This window comes from Oreochromis aureus, linkage group 3, assembly GCF_013358895.1.
Source record: "Oreochromis aureus strain Israel breed Guangdong linkage group 3, ZZ_aureus, whole genome shotgun sequence".
Taxonomy (NCBI): Eukaryota; Metazoa; Chordata; class Actinopteri; order Cichliformes; family Cichlidae; genus Oreochromis; species Oreochromis aureus.
Window position 1 is genome coordinate 15519163 of NC_052944.1, and position 23809 is coordinate 15542971.

General features: G+C 40.6%; 1 protein-coding gene across 1 annotated transcript in view; it reads right to left on the reverse strand.

Annotated features, from left to right (window-relative positions):
- Positions 1-23809, reverse strand: part of LOC116317864 (serine/threonine-protein phosphatase 2B catalytic subunit alpha isoform) — a 64878-nt gene that overhangs the window by 27850 nt on the left and 13219 nt on the right. Inside the window, exon 2 of the mRNA XM_031736763.2 lies at positions 10345-10545. Coding sequence (XP_031592623.1) covers positions 10345-10545 — 201 coding nt within the window. The remainder of the gene's footprint in view (positions 1-10344; positions 10546-23809) is intronic.

Here is a 23809-nt window from a genome sequence, read left to right on the forward strand (position 1 = left end):
CATACCTTTTTCTTGATAAAATCTCCGTCCAATATGGAAAGGAATCACAAGAACTGAGTGTCCCTTTCCACGCCCTGCTTTTCCACCCCATCCTCTTTCAATCTCTTTATAACCTTCAGGTGTTTCAGCTGGCTTGCGAGACTTAATTTGAACACTGACCTTTGCCAAATAAACTAACATTTCTCTGAACTTAAACCACCGGAAAGCTTCCAGCTGTGTTCATTTCTAAGTTTCCCCAGTTAACTGTGACTAAAAATCTGGCTTGTCATAACAAATATTAAAAGACAATTACAAAGTAGGTGCCTTCGGTGCTATCTTGTCACTCCATCACTTGCAAAAAATAAATGTTATGAGCTTTTGGATTAACCAGGATTTCTGGATCAGACCACACAAAGATTTTATGCTTACAGAGCAGATTGGACTCTTTAATTTAGTAATCCTGCAACAATCCATCAAACCCTTCCTGTATCTGCTTTTCAGAACACTTGAAAACCTGTTTCAGATCATCATAATTTTAGGTTGACAGTTGGGGTTAAGATCAGCGCTTGGACTTTACAATCTTTTTTTCCTCCTTTTTGTGTACTTTGGATCATGGGCATTGCTGAATCACCCACCTCTCCTGAGCCATTGTCTTCTTTAAGACAGCCAAGCAGGGAAACATACTCAGCCAATGGTATTGCTGGACTGACGCAAGTGGTTGTGGAGTGGAATAAATAACTGCCCAAAATAACCTCCGGGGGGCGTTACCAAGATACCGAGTAGCAAGACTTCCTAGAAGGAGTGTGATTTTATATGTAAAAGGTCAAAGGGCAACTTCATTTGACATCTTAATGTTCTGCTAAAACTATTCAGTCCATTAATCAACAACACAAAATGGGAACAGAGGGGGAGATGGGACGTATTTCAACATTTGTCAGACACTGAAATGGTGACGTAAATCCTTGGTGCTCACATACTCATTTTTACTACATATATTAGGGAGTGCACTAATTCTTCATATCATAGGTCCGGTTAATACTTTACCCACAGTTAGGTTAATTATTTTAAGAGGTAGGATGAATATGAAAGAAATCAATCAAGAATCAAACAGATGTCACAATCACATGGTGTCATTACTGGATCATCAACAAAAACAAACCTCATTATTCTGGTGCATTTCCAGTTTATGCTTTAAAGCATTCTTTAAACAACACAGCCCCACATGGCTTTTTAGCACAGGCGATGTGACGACATGATTGTTAGCAGCATATAGTTACATTCTTTATACATATGCTGTCCACACGAACGATAAGAGGCACTATCTCATAAGTTGTTGTGAAATGGAACAGCTCGAGTGTGATATGAAACTCCATATTTTGGTCTCAGTTTCAGGACCATAACATTCATGATATGTCTGGGCAGGAAAGCTTGTAAAACGCAACCTGACAGGTTGATAGAGGCATAGTTTTCGAGCACTGTGGATTCATACTTGAGAAACTTCTTTAGAAACCTTGTAAACCACACAACCCAAAGGATCACTCGCCAACAACTCCCGGCCAGATGCCACAGGGCGCCAGCAGAGGTAGCTTGTAGCTTTGACGAACATCATACCACATTTCATTAGTAATCAGTGACTTTATCTTGTAACTTTTAATCACAATCATATAGATTTTTTTACAAAGAGCACAGCAGGTATGAGATAAACCGACTGTCAGGTGTGGCTTCGATGACATCTGTGTCAGAAATGAGCCAGCACACCGATTCAATCTGAATTAGTTTCTTATCACTGTGATCCAATACTCTTTTCACTCCCCCAGGATACAGGACGAACAGAAGCAACAGGAGATTAGCTGCTTAGACAACAATGAGTGACAACATTGAGGGATGTCGATTATCTGATTGAAAAGCCTTATGCCAAGTGCCAAAAACTGCAGTTCCCCTAGTGGCCACTTGAGGCAGAGTGCAAAGCAAAGACAGTACATGTTTCTTTCTATGTGAAAGGACTTAGGAAATAGTTTGGTCAGAAAGTGAGGTCGATGCAGAAAGATGCTTTCCCACAGACTTCTAGAGGACTAGATGTCTTTTTGCAATCACAGCTTTCGGTCTTTACACAGACTGCAAGTTTAAGGCAATTCGACACTGGCTTAATTGTTCCAATCTGGGAGCTACGCCAGTGTTTTATACAGTCTATGGTTGAAAGGCGATTTAATCTTTGCAGACTCCCATGTTAAAATGACCAACAAAAATAAACAAGTTTACAGCCTGATACAAGAAACAGTCACGGTCTCCTCAGCTCATTTTAAGGGGTTGAATTTTTCTTGTGACGTCACTGTGTGGGTCTTTTACACACTGTGTGATAACACCTATTAAATAGTTCCATATATGTTGGTGGAGATGTTCATGGACGAATGTGTTATTAGGGCCTCAGGTTTCAACAAATACAGTCAGGTAAGTTTTTTAATTAAATTCATACCTGCAAAATGTAACACACAAATAACACAAAGATACCAATTACCAGTATCCACTGAACACCATCACAGTAACTGTGATGATAAGCATGGCATTCATAGCCAGCGCACCTCAATTCATCTATTCTTCAAGTAATCGGCTAATTGAGTAATTAACCACAGGGTGAATAGATTTAAATCTAATTTGAAAAGGACACAGACTTTCTTTTTGCGAGGCCGTTGCTTTATGAACTGTATCTAGGAGCAAGAAATACAATAAGAGCCAGTGAAAAAGTCTTTCACAGAGATACCCAATTAGTGGAAGCTGGAGGACAGCGTTGGAGAGCAATTATCTCAGGTTACGAGCCTCGTGAGACAGCTCTGAGAATCAGCTCTGCGTGACTGTATCGTAAACCTCTACTTTACCATTTGTCTTTTATTAAACCCACACAGAGTAACTGTTTAAATCCACAGCGGGGACCAACTTAAAAGGGGCCTTGTAGTTGTAGTCCCATTTCTAAGGACGTCCTCACTCTCTCTTGCAATCAAGCTAAGTATACTTCAAAGGAGCGCCGGTCTGTTTTCAATTGTTGTAAAGTTCCTGTGAAAGTGATTTATTGGGACAAAAAACACTCAAATGGAGCTTTAATAAATATTAGTTGCACAAAATTTATTTATTGCCACTATTTTTTTAAATTGTATGTAGTCAGGGAAAAATACTTCATTGCAATCTGTTGGTGCTTTAAGGCCACAAAGTGACCACCAACTTTACAGCAATGCCAAACTTTTGGATACGTAGATTATATTTTGTCTATCAGATATGATAGATGATCATGATGATCAGCACTTCTAATTAAACCATCATCGTCAGAAAGGTCCATTTTTTTCCTCATGTCTCCCTTGTGACATTTATTTTTTTACACCAACAGATAATTTATTGATTCATTCTGACAACGATGTCCTATTCTTAAATCATTGTTAAAAGTTTGATTTTACTAAAATTACAATTCAAATTGTTTTCTTTGACGTTTTAAAATGCCCACATGTTGATTCCTTAGTTGTTTTAATTAGAGCTACACATATTTGTCTTATGCTCAAAAAAAAGATAATTAAATGAAACCCACGATTCCAATTTCCATCTCCACACTTTTATTCTTAGGCTCTACTGGAGTAGCTTTGCATGAGCAACATTCTTGTTGATGCAGCCCCTCAGTTCACCAAATTTCTTTTGGCTGCCTCCCAATTGTAAACAGAAGCTTTACAAACTGAAGTTGGTATATCTTAATATGGATGGTCATATTAGACCGCCCCCTGAGCCTGGTTCTGCCGGAGGTTTCTTCCTGTTAAAAGAGTTTTTCCTTCCCACTGTCGCCAAAGTGCTTGCTCACAGGGGGTCACATGTTTGTTGGGGTTTTCTATGTATTATTATTGTAGGATCTACCTTACAATATAAAGCGTCTTGAGGCGACTGTTGTTGTGATTTGACACTGTATTAAAAATTTAATTGAATATCAGGTTTGTGTATATGCAAAGCCAAGGCACAAGCATAAACTCGTTATGTAAAATTGCAAAAAAAAAAAAAGGTAGGAAAATAAAAAATGTTGACCTTTTAAAACCTACATGACTACTGTGTTCTTCGACAGTTTTATGCAGACTTAACTCTTGACTTGAAATATTCAAACTCCAGCATACGCATTAGGTGTTAATTGAATTTCTACACAACAAAAAATGAACACATTTCTAAAAAGGTCAACACAACTCGGAAATCCTAGTGATTCATAGCTTCATAGGCTGGTTATCGCTATGGAAACACCCCCAAGACAGTAAATCCTCCAAACAATGGTAGTCAATATCACTCGAGAAAATAAAAAGGCTAACCTAAGCTGCTCCTGACCTGATAGAGGACCTCTACGAGCATCACCAGAGGCAGCAATCCAATGCAGCTATTGTATAAAACCACACAGGCTGATGGTACAACATAAGTAACCATCTCATCAGTAGACTAAATGTTCTATTCACAATAAACCGTGCTCCTGAGAATACGATATTGCCTGAATGGATGACCACCACGAGAGTAATTACTATCAAAATTAAGCGTTCCCAGTTTTCACAGGAAAATTAATATACAATATGTTTTTAGAAGTCCATTTAGGGAGCCAGAGACAGCAATTTCACCTGAAGCGAATGCAAAACACACCGTGTGTGGGAGGGCTCCAGCTGACCTTTTGGAAAGCTATCGCTTGCTGCTGAAGAAAACAGCGGGGTGATGCGGTGATGTTAAGAGTTCAATCGGTGGCCAAAAAGACCCGATGTGACGGTCACTGTGAACTGCAGCTGTCTCATGTGTGCAAGCCCGGACGCCACTGGTCAGAGCAAATCAAACGGTAACACTACAGCAGCTCACTCCTCCAGCTCAGGGCTCCGCTTTATCGCAGCAAACACACAATCCACCCATCACTCTGTTCCAGTACACCTACAGACGTGCTTTGCCTCCCTCCCTCTTGTCATACAACACACAAAAAAGAGGTGAGAACCAAAGCCCACATAAGAAGAGCAGGTGGGAGTACATTATCTGGAGTGAGAAACAATTCGTTCTGGCCATCTACTGCTTGTGTGCTAAAGTGATCTCCCTGAGTAGCAGCATATCAGCGGGCAGCAGCTATTGAGTGGGTGGCGGGCATTACACAACCTGGCTTCAGAACCTACACAAGCCACTCCAAAGGCCGCGCTCATTGAGCGAGTGAAATCCACGGTGGTACAGACTGTGTCAGATCGTGTTTTGATTGAGATTGGATGATAACAATACCCCCGGTTTTATGATTCTCGCTAAGGGCTTACATCCTGCACAGCCCGCATTTATGAAAACGCAGTCTGTTCTAAACATCAATTTGAATGCAATATTATGAAAGCTGCCATTAAAGTAAAGCAACAGAACTAAATATAGAATATGTCAGGTATATTTCAGTCAGATTTAGATTCATTTTGTCTGGGTATAATACAAATAGTTCCCAACCCTTAAAAACTATAACCTTTCACCATCCATATCCATGGAGATTCGCCAATAATGGATTTTTTCTAGACAGTATTGACAAATATTATCAATGATGACCTCAGAAATCAAGGGGGAAAAAAACCCCAAACCCTGAAAATGTCAATATTAATTTACTTCACATAGGGGGAAAAAACAAAACACCTTTCCATGATCAGATTAGCCCCGACCAAAAGATCAGACAAAACTGTGGTCAGTTAAAAAATGCAATCAAATACTGAAAGTGTTCATGGATGTGAAGAAAGCTTGGTCTCTAAAACCAGATACTCCGAGCTGCCCTACACGAGATACCATACCTTTTTTGTGGCTCCAAACCAGTCATCCCCACTGGATAAGAGGCTTTGGGTTGACCTTTGTAATGGTCTTACCATGGTGGAAATAAATGTCCTAATCAAAACATATTCAAAAATAAATTACAGCTGACCCGTGTCAGAAGGACCCTTGTTTATACAATGTTTCTTCAAGCGGCTATCAGGATTGAGCTGAGGAGGACATCGAGGAATTCCAGCCTATGATTGAGTAGATATTATTACAATGAAATGCACAGCATGCTTTCCCCCACATATATTCTACATGGGCAGGTCATGTATACCACTGGCACATATACTTTGTAATTTACGTCTTCAATTCAGTGGATTAATTAGTGGAAGCTCAGTCACTGCTAATTAACTAGTTCTTTTCCTTACTGCATTTCCTACTGGCGGCCTGTTTAAGCTGCTATTGAGGCAGCCCTTAATGTCATTAAGCTGTCTCAGGTCTCCCATGATCAGACAGATCATGCCAACTGTACTATCCTAAACTGGAGTCGGCCACAGTAATCCCCGTTTTACGCCAAGATCCAAAGCTGCACAGCAAAGCAGGGACTATTGTGGCCAATTGCAGTTCAAGGCTTCACTGGATGAGGAACTTCCGCTTTCCTGCTCCATTTAGAGGTTGCAATCTTACCAAAGTCCAGTATATCCATGGGGGTACATAACTACCTCAGCCATAGCTCTTTAACTCTGTCTCCAAACCGCTGAACCTAAGCTGTCCCATTTGCAATAAACATATGCAAATGCTTAGTCTCCCGTCTTTTTGTCAGTGCCACAATCTCCTAACCGTACATCATAGCAGGTCTCACTACCCCGACACTCATCTCCACCCGCTCCACCCTGCCTGCACTCTCGTCACCTCTCTTGTGCACTGTTTGCTACTTTGGATAGCTTGCAACTTCACCTTGCCACCTGTCTCCCTCTCATTCAAACACATGTATTCTGTCTTGCTTATACTGACTACACAATACGTTTTCTTTTCAATTTAAAACGATTGGAGTGCACCCAATACCTACTACTGTCACAAATACTATGCAGCTCTCTGGAAAACACTGCACAGCTTGGCTTGCAGTAAACTTATAGGATTGCTAATCTACGAAAAAATATCTTCTAATTTTTTTTTTTGTTTACATTTGCTGTTACGTTTTACAAAATCAAGCAGGGCCCATATGTACAAATACCATACATGCTATCCATCTTGCTCTAATGTCCATACAAGTGCATTTCTCATTATAAGACTATTGCATAAGAACCTATTGGAAATATTCAACAACCTTGTAATGCTGCACAGAGCAAACACTTCACATTATGCGCATAAAACTGCCACTCTCATCAGGGTCTAGGAGGAGGCTTTTTAAGCTCTATACAGGAAATTCCACAACCAAGGTCTTAATATTTCCTTACCAACAATGCTTTGCAGATTTCTCGAATTTATTTCTAATCTTATCAGATACGAACATCTAAAGGAAGATGCAGGGAAACTTAGAGCATTTTATACTCAGCTATGTAGTGTTACATCAACACACAACAAAAAGAAAGAAAAAAAAAAGATGATTTGTTCAAGGAAACCATGACAGAGCCCCTGCGCAAAGTGGAGCTCACACACTGCAAATGTGTATGAATAGTTTAAAAGCTGGCTGTTGCCTGGTGATGTGGCTGTAGGAGCTCTATTGATGGGTGACTTGTGTGAAGGCCATGAGAGCAGCTTGTACTCAGTACACTAAGCCAGCACCGTTCATCACACACACACACACACACACCCCCCTCCCTTTCATGAAAAACCCCACCTGTCATCTGGCCCAACAAGGAAGTGACTACGAGAGAGAGAGAGAGAGAGAGAGGTAGCTGACATGTCGTGGTGCTTTGCATCCATGATAAATATTTACATACTAATTTACTGACCATGTGTCATGTTGGAATTGGAGGCCTGCTAACGCGGAGAGAGGCAGAGAGAAACAGCTCCTGACCGTGACACAGACAGTCAAAACATGGCAGGCAGAGAGGGAATGGGAGCAAAAACAAAGAAATGCTTATAGCAAACAGGAGCACGCGCGGAGAGGGAAACACAGCAGGCGCATGAGCACGCGCAACAGAGAAATCCTTGTCCAAGCCTACTGAGTGGGAGAGGGGTTGAGGCAGGGGTGTTGAGTGGGAGGGAAAGAACTGGTTCATCGCTGCACTCGTGTACACAAGTGCACCAAACGCGCACCGCTCCTCGGGATCTGTGGCTCGCGCATAGAGGAGAAGCTGTCCACTGTTTCCATGTAACACAACAAAGAGAGGAGGCTTTGCTGGCTAATCCCTTATTTGAACTGCTGTAAAATCTGGAACCAAAACATGTTAACTTGTACCAGATTTTAAAAAGGCGACCTGACTGGGGAAGGTCACCACTGGAGCATGTTTACACACAGGAATCCACACTGTGATCAGATAAAGCCAGAAAATCCAATAAGGTTTATTCGTGCTAGTTATCTAATTTGTCTCACACCCAGAACCACATTTTGTTTTTTGTTTTTAAACACCTGGAGTGTCAGATTTAAAATGGGTTAGGGTTAACCCCTAACCCTCTAACCCCTATTAAGACGCCCAGAGAGTGAACGTGATTAATTTTCACAAACAGCCCACGGCTTTAGTACGAATATGCACTTATTTAGTTAGTTTAGCTCAAACTGGAGGAATCTAGCTGTGTTCAAAAACACATCCGTTAACCTTACAGCTCTCAGGTGCCTGCAAACACAAAGACAGACGTGGAAAACATGCAGTCTGTTTGCATCTTTTTGCTTACCTCAACTCTCTCAAACAGCAAGGGTTATCATAACGGTCTACATCCATTAAGACAAAACAATGAACAGCTTTTTAAAAAAAGGGGGTATTTGCATTGATGAATTTAAGTAAGTGCCATGCCTGCTAAATATGAACGCAGGCCTCTCTGGATGATATTGTGGGAATGATCTCACATTAGGAAATGTTTGGTTGCCATAGATCCTCTGAGTGTGTCTCTGCCTCTGATTACGACATCAAAGAAGCCTCATCAGAAAGTCTAATGGAGGAACAGGGCACTTGACCAGGAAGAAAAGACGACAATGGACGCGCTGGATTTGTGCATATGCATCAGCGAACCTCCCGCAGCAGCGTGTGACGGGGCTGAATGAGCTAAGCTTCAGTTACTAGCTGCTTTGAATGTAAAAACTGTAAACTGTTAGCTAAAGCAAGCAAATGAAATGAAAATGACGTTTTTCTACATTTTTTCAAAACTACAATGACTAATAAGTCATTTTAAAACAACAACGATCGATGTGTCATACTACCTCTCTCCAAGGTTAGCAGATGTTTTCAATAATGTCCCTCTGCATTGCTTTGAGACTCAGCCTAGTAACTGAATGCAACACTGCTCGTTAGCTTTGCCAAATTGGATGAACTGAAGCAGTGTTTCTTAAAAATACACTGCTCTGGTTATCGACATGGCCCACGTGTGGCTTGGTAAAACAGTGACTCAGTTAATTAGGAAAATTAAGTTTTATACTGCTGTAAACATTCAGCTCTCTCTTCCATTGTGTCGGCGTGTTTTTAAAAACTTGTATCTGTATATTGTTTATACCTGCAAATAAATAAAACAAACAGTTATTGTAGGTTACTGTGAGCTACCGTTTGTTTGGGAAGGTGGAATACTTGGAATACACAGTGCGAAACATGCTGGGAAGTGTCTGTAAGTGAATCATCATCCGTTGTTTGTTAAGGTAAATGATGATGACTGAGTCTGTTTCTTCTTATAGCTGTGGGGCGGTTCTAAGGTTTGCATTTTAGATATATGGAGCCTAAATAAGACAAGAGAAAAATGAATGTAGGTCATGATATGTAGGATTTTGTGGAATAAAGAGTATTTGAGTGGTGTCCACCCGAGTGTCCCCTCTTGGAAAGACTATAGTTTGTGAGTGAGCAGCTAAGTGTTTCCCTGATGTTGCATCATTTTTGATCATCAATTAATCAATGATTCCCTTTTAAATTTCTGTAAGTGCACAGTGACGTCTTTACATTAGACTATGAATATAAATCCTGAAAGTTTAGCAGACAAAAAAAAAATAGCTCAACAAATCTTCCATTATTGTCTGAAAAAAACCCCAAAAAAACAAACTGGTGATCATCTTCAGTAAATTTACTGTGTTTCAAAAGATGTTGAAATGTGTGTTGCACACACCCATCTCAGTGCTGGCACAACCTACCTTGCCCACAGGTTAACTTTCACATGCACAATGTGGTTTTGCATTATTTATGTGATAGTCATGTCTTACTTTTCACTGTACTTGGTTACAACTTCCTGTCACATTTGCACCAGTAGAGAACAAATGAGTGACACACACACTGGTGTCCAGTAAAGTTGTAGGGCTGCAGCACTGGCTAGTTGCGGTGACTGCATACAATCTTAGATGCATCAGCTGACTACTGTATAATTACTCTGACTACTATTTCTGGAGTGAAACAGATCATCCGATCAAAATTATTAACTTTTTATTGGTCGATTACTGGTTTGCAGTAACACATGCAGTATTTGAACCCTGACCTGTCACAGGAGCCTCAATGTCCAGCAGGTTCTTCTCTGAACGCAAGATTGCGGCGCCCTCTCCTATGAGCCTGAGCGCCACCGCCTCATCCACACGGCCCTCCTTGGTTAGGTGAGCTTTCAGCACGTCCACTTTGGGCTTCCCATCGCTGTCAAACACCTCTTTAGCTGTCAGCCGGTGACTGGGGGGGAAGGGGACAGCTGCAAGGGTTTAAAAAAAAATTGAAGAAAATCATTAGAACTGATGTACTTTCATACCATGTTTACAGTCCTTTAATACACTTTTCATTGACAAAAGGCTTACAGCAATACACAGTTATTTCCACATCACTGAGAAAACTGCATTTAAGCTGTTTGATTAGAAGGTACTTTGTACCTTCCAGGGGATCGGCTCCCTGCAGGAGAGGGAGTTAGCGCTCACACCCATGCTTCCAGCCCACCCTCTGAGACAATTTACCTGATTGCTGCTATGATCTGTGAGTCATTCAATTTTCAATATTTATTACAGACCCACACATTTTCTAGTTTACTTGGCAATATTCACGAGAAAAGAGACTGTATATTAAAAATGAGGCAGAGAACCGAGACATCTTTATTTTATTAACATTAAAAGCTTGCGCTGCGAGGACAAAAACACCAGTATATGCAGGGTTTGATGTGTAACCAGCTCCATACTTCAGTGTGCTCCCTTTTATTGTGTTCGATTGAAACAACAGAGATATCATCTTCAGCCTGACAAGCATTTACTTATTTGTCAGCTACAGTTATTTCTTTTTTTAAGAGTAAAATTGGGTTTATTCCTCAGAGTCTTGCAGGCACTGTGGAAATCAGACAATATCCAAATCCTCAACAAATCTCTGTAACTGTCAATTTCCATAATTAGTGGCTTATGAGGGATAGCTTTTCAGTGTAATTCAATGTTCCCCAGTAATTTGGAATCCTACTGATGCATTCGCAAGCTGCAATGCTATTTGCACGCATTTTAATTCAAAACAGGGATTTGCAGTCTAGGTCTAGTCTTCTTCTATTAAAAACGCTCTTCAAACTGGACTTCATATTATTGCGATTTTAGTAGCCCAATGCTTTTATTAAATGAAAGCTAAACATATTACTTACAATAAAAGGTACAAAATGATGTTTTTTTCTCCCTTTTTTTTTTTTTTTTGCTCAACAGTTTAAAATATACATCATGCTCTTAGTCAGACTTCACACTTCACACAACTTACAGGTGACTAATCCACAAAACCAGAAGAAAATACTGCTGAGCTAGTGTCTGTGTTTGTTGTGTACATGTGTGGTGTGTACGTGTATCCCAGCATCCATCCTTCCTGAAGGTGACATCAGCAGTAATCAGGCCAGCACTTTATCTGTGTCACAGTGAGCTTTAGCAACAGATGACATTTGGGATCTCAGCTCCAGTTTCTAATGGGTCTATGTGGAAATTACAAATTTACTGGACTTGCACAGTTGCACCCTGGGTATTTTCAGCACTGCTATGTGTGTAAAAATGTAAAATCAGCAGGGTGAAAGAGACAGGATGTACAATTTCTGATAACTTAGACTTCTCTCCCAACGCCACTTTAAAAATAGTAGTAAATTCGGAGGTGCATAACCCTGTGAGAGGGTGAATGTAAGAGTATTGTTTCTAATTGAAAAGATTCAGAGAAGGTTTTAATGTTTAGATATCTAAAAAACTAAATGGCTGTAATTTTCAGTCCTCTGGTCTTGTCGCATCCACATATACATGTTAAAACTATACACGCATTTAACTCGTTCCCTTCATAACATCTGACGATTTCTCCTGGAGCCCTAATTGACAACTTTTGACACCTGGGTATCGATCAATAAAGACACGGTTTGACGACCATTGGAATAGTTTCTGGGGTTTTCTGAGGGTAGTTGCAAAGGACGAGACAAAAGTAAAGAAAAAAAATCAACAATCGTGGACAGTTCATCTTCACAATTCAAAAGCCAGCATTTGTGACCGCATGGGGGCGAATTAGTTCACAAAGCATGGATATCTTGCACATCTGTGATGGCATCATCGATGTTTAACAATAAATACAGGTTTTCGGCAACATATGCTGTTATCCAGACAAAGGAAGGTCTTCCCTATTTCAGCAAGACAACACCAAAGCACATCCAGCATGTTTAATGCCAGCATGGCTCCATCTAAACTGGCATGTTTGCAGTACAGACCTGCCAGCATTGGAAAGTATGATGACAGGAAAATACAGCGAAGGAGGTCGGACCTATTGAAGATTAAATCTGACATGAAAGATTGGGAAACGTTTTGCTTTCAGTTTTACACAAATGTTTATTTTGAGTTAACACTTAAGAGGGCTGCTATAGGATGAGGTCATGCACCGCGGCGGTAAACACGTCCACGTCCTTCCTTATAAAAAAGGATCCCGTAATGATAGGACAGCATTCGATGTGCCGTCTTTGTACTCATTTCAATGCGTTCCATTTTTATTCACTTTTTAAAGGCGTCCCAACTTGCTTTTAGAAACACGAGCTATAAAAGCCAAAAAAAAAAAGAAAAGAAGTGAAGCTGAAAGCTGTTTCTGATATCTGAAAGTCATAATTATGATGCTGGCAAGCTACACGGAAATAAGCCTTGTTCTACCTACCTGGCAATTATTTTTCCCATAAATGCTATTTTGAGAATCTGTGTGACATAACACAAGTTTTCCAACATCAAACATTTTAATGCAACTCATTCAGTTTCCTTTGTAAATTCAAACACGTAAAACCAAAATGTTTGAAGGAGGCAGATACCACAAACTCACTTTAAGCCAAATAAATAGTTATGATGCTTGAAATAAATCTTTAATAATACAATACGATGTCTTTGCTCAGGTGTCAGGGGCATTTAGAGATTCCCCCATCTGAGACGGATTTACCAGAGCCCCAGGTTGCCCTCCTGTGAGCACCTGCTACGCAACTCTAGCCTTTGGGACTTTTTGACTCCATGGTGGCAAACGAGCAGAAAGCACAGCCCCCTGAGTTGTTGAACACATTGAGTGTTTACATTCATGTCAAGTGTTCTGAACTTAATTGGGGGCATTTTTAAACTGAGCAGCAAGCTTTTAAAAATGACAGCTAGGCCACGAATCTGCGACATGATTAGCTCACAGATAATGATTGAAAAGCAGCACGAAAAAGAGTTTTTTTATTTGAAAAGTGCTACAAAATTTACATATCACACACCGAAATTCTTTCGGATGTCAAAGTTCGTACACAGGTGCACTTCAGATTTCAGGTAAATACAGAAAAACCTTTTACTTATAGCTGCCAAATGTGACAAGTTCTTATGCAAACTCTGTAAATTAAATCCAGGAAAAGACAAAAGAATGACCAATGGAGGGATACTTTCGGGGAATGAACCGGAGACTATAAGGATTAGTTGCTTTAATTGGCTAAACGCAATCCAACTGTCAAATGGGAGTAGAGGGTAAGGTGCTTAAATTATTTCCCTAATCCCACGCTGTTAGCCAATTAGGCAATGCAGGTAAACTCCCCAGGCTGTTTGCCACAACTGCGCTGCTGTTGAATTTGAACTGCATAAGAAGAAACCAAGCCATTTTTCTTTTTTCATTTGTGCAGGAAAAAAGAAAAACACTCTGATTATGAGGAATGACAGTTAGTGGCAGGACAAAGCCATAAATCATTCATGTGCAGAGTGACGTACGAAATCTGTGTAACAACATACCTGACGGTAAACCTATTGAGCTTATGAGAAAACTACATGAGAAAACCCTGTACCTACCAGCTGCAATAGTTATTTGGTTCCTGTAGATAATAATTAATAGTAAGTCAGTCAGTGAAAGAAGTAGAACCCCAAACCCCCAAAATAACCAGTAACTGATGCAGTAACAATGGCAACTGGTGAGTTGACTTTACAGACATTTTTGGGACTGATAGTCCCCAAACAGTGTAACCACTGTGAATGTCGTGAGTGATCCCACTTCCCACCGAAGTGACAGAACATGACGCACTCTAAAATCCAAACACCAAAGACATTATTCCGGAATAAAAATACGCTGTGTGAAAGCTGCAGGTGCTGGCATGCTAGCAGTCTCTTAACACATCACCCTTCCATTTCCTACAGTCATGACAATGGAAACACTGTGAACTTTCCCCTTGTGGAATTTCTAACAGCTCCCTTATTAACAAGAGTAACACCCACATCTGCCAAAACACTACATGGCACGTTGTAATGATCAGTTCCACACTCTTAAGAAGAATGTGTTACTCCCATTTCTTTAGGACATGATTTTCAGATACTGTTCATCTGATGCACATCTTTCGTTTTTAAAACAGCCCAGCACTACTTCTTGTCCAGTATCCTCAAGTTTTTTCAATAACATGAAATGAGACATCCCACGTTTTTGGGATTCCCAACATTTTATGGCAACCAAATTGTTATCTGTAGATTCAGCTAAAGAAACTGGAACAAATGATGTGATTTGAAATTCCACTTGTGTGTGAAGTAAAACAGTTTTATTTTACCATTTCCAAATCTTTATATATTCAGTAGCGGTGTGCATTTTTTAGTATGAGCACACTTTTTGCCAAACGCAACGGTCTGATTGGTCAGATCTATTTATTCGGGAATATCGAGCTGATTCAAAAATTAATCAAAAAAATTTAAAAATAAAAACAATCTGAAATTCCTCCAGCAAAACTGAACGGCTACATTATGAATAGGTGACAAAAAATATTTTTTAACGCATCCGGTGTGTAAAAGCATTAAGTCCTTGGAACCTAAACACAGAAATGAGGAGGGTCTCAAGACTTTTGCACAGCACTGTATTACAAAAAATGAATTTGTCTTAAAAAAAAAACAAACAAAAAAAAAACATGGATAACAACTCAATAAAGACATAAATATACTCCTTTCATAAAAAAGAAACAAGAATAAATGATGGTGTCAGATATTGTATTATATAATCATTATTATAAAGAATCACACGGCAAAAATCTCTCTGATCCTTTTCCTCCCAAACCCAGCCTTTATCAGCGGTATCGGGGCTTTCCCCAGACAGCAGCTGTTGATTGTTGCAAATAATCTTGTGCATCTATTCATCTTTTCTTACAATGCTTTATAACCGTGAGAGCATAAACTGACCTGCGGCGATGTGCCTGAAACCCAAGTATGAGTCAGAAATGGTCTCCATTAGCCATTCACTTTTGCCTTCATTAATTTTAACATTTCTCTGTTCTCTTCTGTTATGTAACGGGGAAATTGCTCTGCAGCCTCAAATCTGGCATGAGAAAGAAAGGATGAGAGAGCGAGAGAGGGTCAGAGAGGATTTTTTTTTTTTAATTAAAAAAAAATAAAACGCAAAAAGAAATCTGGACTCCGACTTCACTTTCCGTGGTAATTTGTCTCAGATTAGTATTACAGTTTCCAAGCTAGCCGTTCATCAGGCATTTCATTGTAAGCCTAATAGACCTCTAAATGACTGAAGTGTGTATAAAATAAATTTAAAACTACAGTCAGGTTCACACAAACGGTAAATGATTTGATGTACTTCAGGTTTTAAAGTCATCCAGCTTTAGATCGTCGACCCCCGCAGCCACCTTCGTGCATGCAGCAATCATGAAATAACTACACACCGCATAGCAGACATGCAGGTGTGAATTTTGAGAGAATCGGCACCACGGGGTGCAGTGCAGCATAAACTGCTGAGAAGCAGTGGGAAGATAGGCAGCTGGAAATTGTGAGCTTGGTGTAGTTCACCGCTAAGGCAATCTTTTGGAGGAATGAGACAGCGGGAGGTGCGCAGTCATACGGTGTTGGACAGATCAGCTTAATTGGAGAAAGAGAGACGGACTGTTGCAGAGCTCACCAACCCCTGACTCCGTTTAATGAAGGACATGGAGTGCAACCGTTAGTCTGGCCTGATCCGGCAGCTCAGGTCGCTACAATTGGTGCGCATCAATTTCCTTTCGGCCCCGGCAGCTTTGTGAAAGGTGTGTGCGAAACCTTAGACTGCAAACAGACGCAACGACGATCACGTTCGGTCTTTTTTCAGAGCAATTTCTGCAAATCAGAAAACTGCCGAGGCTGCTCACACAATGCAGTCATTTGATATCCAACTTGTGCCACTTAGAGACACCAACTGAACGATAAATAAAACATAAACTAAAGTCATTTTCAAACACAAACTGAACTATTTTAAAGAACTTTTTTTCCTCACATGTATTAACATGCTACTGGGTTGGTGTGTTAGGTGAGGGGAGGACAGAGCAAGCAGGAGGCAGCACACACGACGCTCTGAGGAAAAGGCCACTTTCACACAGTGCACATGAGAAAATGGCTTAATTTTAGCTGATGCAGAAAATCATGCAGCATAAGCCATTACCTACTACCTCTGTTGGACAAAAACATATAAAGCTGGCACAGTCTGAGCTGGACTGGGATGGAGGCCAACGATCAGCCATTTCTAAAAGCAAAAAATCCATTAAAACCATAAAAACACAGCAGACTGAATGCAGAGAATCCCAGCGACCTGTGAGAAATTCTTCCAATTCCACGTCCACAACCACTTTGGCATAACACAGCATCTTACCAGCAGATGCCAAACTGACCCCCACAGAAACAGCTGACATGGCATGATGCAGCAACGGCCCTCCCCGAGTGTGGGCGAGACTTGGGTTGTCATTTCCCACATCAAACCATCCGGGCCCCTTCCACCAGACAAGCCACAGCACCAGCATTTTCCCCTCCCTTAGGACTCAGTGGAAATCTCAGCATGACAAGAGAGAGCCGAGTCAGAACAAAGATTCAGGAAACTGTTTGTGAGTGCAACAAAAGGTCAGTTCATACAAAGTATAGAATAACAGAGTTCATTTGAATGCACAGCCAGACGTTATTATGCAAAAGGCGGTGCGGTGTCTGATCTAAAGCGCGATACCGATCTATAACTTTGCTTCCTTACCCGCACAAAGCGGTACTGACTACTCGCCAGATCCATTTGCCTTTTTGAATGACGGTACAGTGCTCTTTATCCTGAGGCAAGGTAAATGGCTGCCAGCGCGAGCAAGATCTCGGTGTAATGCATCAAGTGGAAACTCACTATCTGATCAAATGGTACATAAATACCAGCAGCAGGTAAGACACAAAACCAAAGTAGCATGCAGTATGTTTAAAAAGGAAAAACGAAACAGAAATGCATCCAGCTGCACAACGTGAGATCACGCTTTGAAAAAAAAATGCTACACTGCAGTTGCAATATCTGCATATGAGATTAACCTGCGATCGACAGTGCAGATTTTTTGGTTTGTTACTATCCCCCAGTTGGAAGCCTGTTAGTGATGAAGGACCCACTGCGCGTCTTGTATGCATAGAGGACGACTGCCAAGTGTTGAAGGGGCACAGAGAGTGTGCAACTCACTCTCCACTGATAGTCAGGGTTTGTTAATTAAATTACGTAACAACACTGAATTAGAGTGGGGTAGGAGTCCAGGATGAACAGAATGCATGAGCTTCTGTAGGCGGTAGGAAACAAAGGACATACTGTACAGCAGAAAACACCTCAACTTCACGTCATTTAGAAGCTGTTTCATTGCTCCGGTTTTACACGGTTCGGCCCATTCGGAAGCTGGTTAACTGACATGCATACTGCACAAAGATTGAGACCCTGATTTACTAACAACAAAGAACTGCAGCACTTCAACCACACCACAAATTACTTTCACAAGGTGAGAAATGATCTACAATAACCCATCTTTCGCACGCAAAGGGTGCAGTGTGATGTCTGCAAGTCACGGATGAGACTGCTGTATTTAACAGCTCTGTGTCTCTGTAACCCACCTGTAAAGCCTAAGACACAGTAAATCAATAATTCATAAGTCTGCACTCCTAAGATTCGATATCTTTTATTAAGCTAACACAACATAGATTTTAGCTGCAGAATGACCCAAATGTCAGTCCACAGTAATAATGGAGTATATTTTTTTCATTACAAAAAGGATTTCAAAAAGAATATTAAATCAGCTACTGGCAAGAAATATAAGGACATAATGACACTTGGCTGATCTAGGTAGCCCTTTAAAAATTCCTCAATGGAATCTGCTGCTATGTGGGTGAGAAATGAGAAATTTCTAGACTGCAATTTTTCTTTTCTTACCAAAACCTGGTCGTTTATCAGCTGCTTATACTGAAAACTGCAACAACTAAATCCACAAGCCCGATATTTATACGTCGGTCGACTTCATCTACTACCACTATATTATATAACCATCATATTAAGATTTATAAAGATCATGTAATGTTAGAACTCTGTTCAGTGAGGACTTTAGAAGGCCCGTGGGCTTCAGGGCTAACGGTGGTGGAAAGTGGTGTGAACCTCTTTACTACGTATACCTATGAACCCAGGCGAAACACAACATTTAGCACAGCATAGCTTTGAAGTTCAATGATACGAGTCTGCTGATTATATCTTTGTGCCATTATGGAGGTGTAGGCGTTACTTTTGGTTGGCTGAGGCAGGAAGGAGAGCAGGGCCAATAGCACTCACTTTCCCAGAGAGGGAGAGTACGAGAAAGAGAAGCTGCATCAGATAAAATACTATACAGACCCATGCAACAACAAGAGGTGGGTGGGGCAAGCAGAACAGTCAACAAAAACTCAGGGGGCTGGCATCTCATCCCATGGAGATCGCCCAGCAGGTATTAAAGATAACATTTCTAATGTTAACAAATGAGCAATGGCTCCCTTAAATTAATAATTTGGACTCCCGTACTGCTTAATGTGTCCCCTGCAATTAATAACACATTTCCGAACATTAGCAAAATGGTGTCTTTGCTTCCCTCAATTCATTCATTTAAATTAACAGCAGGTCAGCAGAATTAGGAGAAATTACACATAACTGTGTATAGAGTCCAGTCAGGGAGGAAAAGCACTCAAACTGTGCCTCATTACAAACAGGTCCTGGAGCTACTGATCTTACTCCATTTAAATTAACATTAATTTCATGCGTTAATATTTGCTGAACGCCCTCTCAGAAGCTACACGGGCTCTTTTCTTTGAGATTTCCTTGCACTTTTCGCTGGTCATCCGTGGCTAAGTGGTGCACAGAAGCCACAGTTTGATAAATTTAAAAATAAACTGGGGCTGATAAGCAGCAATCTAAATCGAGCTCTTTGTTTGAATCGAGTCTGAACGCAGACATACAGACATTTCATGTTTTGGCTCTATTTTATCTTTGCATAACAAGTTTTTAAATCAACGAGATTATCCCACCAGATCTACTTTTCTTTCCTTCAGTCAGTCATAACTAACCATAGCTGCAAAGACCCCAACTTTCTGCTTTATTGCTTCCAGGGTGCCATTACTGTACTTTAAAGTGCTGCTGACCATCATCATCTGCTGCAGAGAAATAAGCTTTTAAATCGCATCGACAAACAGGAGAGATATTAGATAAAAGTGAGTAAAGGGGTTGCCAGGGAAACAGTGCTGTAGAGTCTCTGTATTAATCTTTCATCCATCAAAATATTGGCTTAAAAATGAATTGCTGGCAGCATGTTACGTTCTGCACAGAGTCGATAAAGCTCTGAAAATTATATATATATTCATGCTTAAAAATGACATGCTAGAAAAATGCGGTGAACACAAACAGGAGCGCGACAGTGGATCTGACGGCCGTTCAATGCATGTTTGTCCATCTGCACAGGAGGTCTCATCAGCGACAGTTATCGAGGTATGCTCATTATTAAGACAGACAGGTTGTGTACTAAACAAGCCGGGCACACACCCCATACCTGCATCCGTCCTGCCATGGCTGACAGGGTTATCAAAGACCATCCAGCTCTGACAGAAAATAGCCCTCAGCAGTGTTTTAGAGACCTGGGCAACAGCGAAGTCCGCATGAGTGACAAGTGAACGTTGGTCCTGCTGTCGCCTCAACAGGTTTTAGATGAGAAATGCAGAAAACATTTGCAAAAGTAGGTGATCAAAATGCACCGGTGCTCAGACAGCACTTAGTCAGCCTAAGTCTCTGATTAATTAGTGAGGTAAGGGCTGAAGCGTGGGAGGCTGACGTGGGTGAATGTAGGGGTGGATGTATATATATATGCATGTAAGGATGGATAGAAGGGAGCAGGCAGTAGATACTGCGATGGGGTGGGGGATGGGGGTCAACGGGCACTTTGAGGGATCTCCTACTGCAGCGTTTTTTGGTGGTGGTTGGGTGTGTGGTAAGCCGTCAGTGGAGCAGTGGATCAATGACACAGTCAGAGGCCACCAGGGATCTAGATCATTGCTGGCAAATGACTTCAGTTATTTGGAGCTGGACTCGGGGAAGGGCATGAGTCAGGGAGAGTGAAAGATAAGTCAATGAAATAACAATGCATCATGGATGAAAAAAAATGAAAAAGAGAGCATTTGGCAATCTTTAAAAAAATATATTCACCAAGTCACAGTCCAATAATGGGAGGTCCCTGTGTATTTACACAATTTATTACCTACAGTAAATTATGAGCCGCACCCTGATAAAACAGTTCAACGTCTAGAAAAGCTATACAGTCACACAGTGAAAGAGCTACCATTAAACCAAGGGCCCAGGTGTAAGGTAAAACGCTTTTCACGCTTCTTTCAGGGAATCTGAACATCATGGTTTTTGCTAAAAGTATTATATTGGACAATAAATTTAGAAATGTATTTTTTATTTTGTCCTTGGCCTAACTTCCCTTGGGATCTACATAATCATAGGTTCCACTCAAAAGTAAAAGAAAAATGGATTTTATTTTTGTATCAGATTATTATGCACATAAAGCTAGAGCAGGATCTGCATAAACGTCTAATTTTTACATTTTCCAACTCATTTTTTTGAGTGATGTACTTAAGTTATTTATTTTTGATTCTAAACTCCTCGTTTCTGTTCAAACTTTCACATTTTCTTTTAAATTGTATGGTGTATATAATTACATTCATGTGTGTATTAGCAGGTAAATCCTACTACTTTTTGCAATCACAACTAATCACAGCAATGACCTCTTTTTAAATTTGATAAGAAATCTACTGAGACAAATGTACTCAAATTTGAAAAATTTCAAACTGCTGCTCATTATTTTTTGTCTCACAGTAAGCATAAACTTGCTGACAGCAGGAGAGCACAGTTGTGCTTTATTTTAATAACACAATGTGCCTTTCTGTGCTGAGATGGGGCTCAACATCAAGCCAGCAACCCACTGCACGCATGGACTCACAGCGTCACTAATCTAACACGAAGGTAAATAAAACTCAACCTAAGAAACCCATATACCGTTAAACATGGCACATCTCAGTATGCCATAGGTAGCTTAACATTTTAAGTCATGTCAATAAGCTGTGCTACTACAATCCTGCATAATGTAACATTATAACAGCCTATAGCACATAAATATGAGATTGTGTTGTGCTTTTATTCCAGGAGAGCACTTTGGTGCTGTGCTCAGTAGATAAAAGTCAAACTCAAAGGAGCTACAGCTCTTCCCCCTTTGAAATCGATTAAAACAAAGTCATTTAACAAGATCATTGTTTGTTGTGTGGGTGTATGTAAGAAGATTAGCTGGGATTATGTAAACACATCCTGTTAAGAAATAAAATGAGCAACGTCTTGTTTTGACTGAATGCAGATTCATTCAGACCTCAATCCCAACTTTGATATGATTCACACTGATTTCACTTGTACATCCCTGGACTTGTGCTACCTCCCATGATAAGTAGTTTATAGGTTTTATAGAAGCTTTACTTGGGAAGGGAAATGGCATAAGGATAAAAATCTCTGTATATAACACTTTAAAGTGTACCTATATTTTTCCTATAAATATTTTGAACAACTAATGTGAGCATAGGGGGAATTAATAGAGGATTTTAGAAATTGCTGCTGTTGTGTAGAAGTCAGTAAGGGACAATGGGTCAGCGCAGAGGAAAAAAAACACTCCATGTAAAACTCGGATTTGCAGGTTTGTGGAGACGTTAACACTTTCTGGCATTTCCTCTGAAAGCCACTCTGACAGGCCCTGAAGAAGACATTCCCTGCTAGCTTTGCTGGCTCAGGCCTGCCCCCCTCCTCCTCCTACACAATGCCGTGACACAGGATTAGCTTTCATTAGAGAAGGCGCTGTAATCAGCTTTGGAGCATAGCAGAGACGGAACAATGGAGGAGGCTGAAAGGATCTGGAAGAGAGGGTGCTATGGGTGCATGCTTTGCTCTATGCAAGTTCCAAATGCAACCTGTGGCACAGCCAGATAGATAAGTAATGCTGTGTGGCACCATCTATTCACCAGCTTGAAAAAAAAAAAAAAAAAAAAAAAAAAAAAAAGGAAACAAATTGAATGCAACATGCTAATTGGTTCTCTTATGTTTTTAGGGCCTTGACAGTGCATGCAAGGTACTCTTCTGCTCTTGAGCACTTCAGAGGCAGCCAACGCCTTTAATTTTTCCTGCTACGTTTAATATTTAATGGGCTTAATTATTCACCTACAGGCAATAAGAGAAAGCTACTAGATATGTTCACATGCTTTAATCTACAAAACACCTAAAGCTAAATCCAGGCTGCCTCCATAAAAAAACAAAAAACAAAAAAAAACAAAGGCACCTCAACACAACTTCATCTAATGAAATGTGATTACCCTCAAGGTCTTTCATGTCTATTCTTTGACATAATGACAAACTACAAGTTCAACCTTTTCTTCAGGTGGTAAAGGCAAAGGTCAGGCAGCTGAGAAGGGATTAGGTGGACATGTTTATATTCCGGTCTGGACAAAAATCTGGCCCTGTACATCGACAGAACCGCCTTTGTGTGAGTCTTGCGCCACTCTCCACCATGCTGTCGACTGGCGCTTGTATTGGGAAGGACTGACGACATAGGTCTATCGAGAACATATGTCCCCACTAACCTTGGAGAGCTCTGCGAGTGCGCCAACAGCCACTCTACAAAGGGTTCTTGTTGGTGGCTTGTTCTATGAGTGCGCAGTGACAAGCAGACAGGTGGCTGGACAGGATACAGATTCACAGTGTGCAGATGAACTGGGGTTGGAGATGTTGTCATAAAAAACACGAGTCATGGGTATGGACACGGATGTGCTTGCTACCCCTCTATTCATAGCACTGTCAACAGTTAAGGGCCTCCTTCAATGAAAAAACAAAAATAACCCCCCCAAATTATTACATATATCAGATGTAATAGCAGGTAATTCCAGTTGTTTTATATGTTTGTTTGTTTTTTCAAGAGTTTCAAGAGTCAAACTCTTACCACACTGTGGTAAGAGTTTGACTCTTACCACAATGGCTACTTGGAAATTGTGGTTTGGCTGAAACATGCAAGACACTCCCTGAAAACCTGTACACAAGATTGAGCATTAATGGTGCCTTCACAGATGTTCAGGATACCCGTGCAATACACACACGTACACTCACAGCAAGCAAGATACTGAACACTGAACGTTGTCTATAGTGATTTTAATATA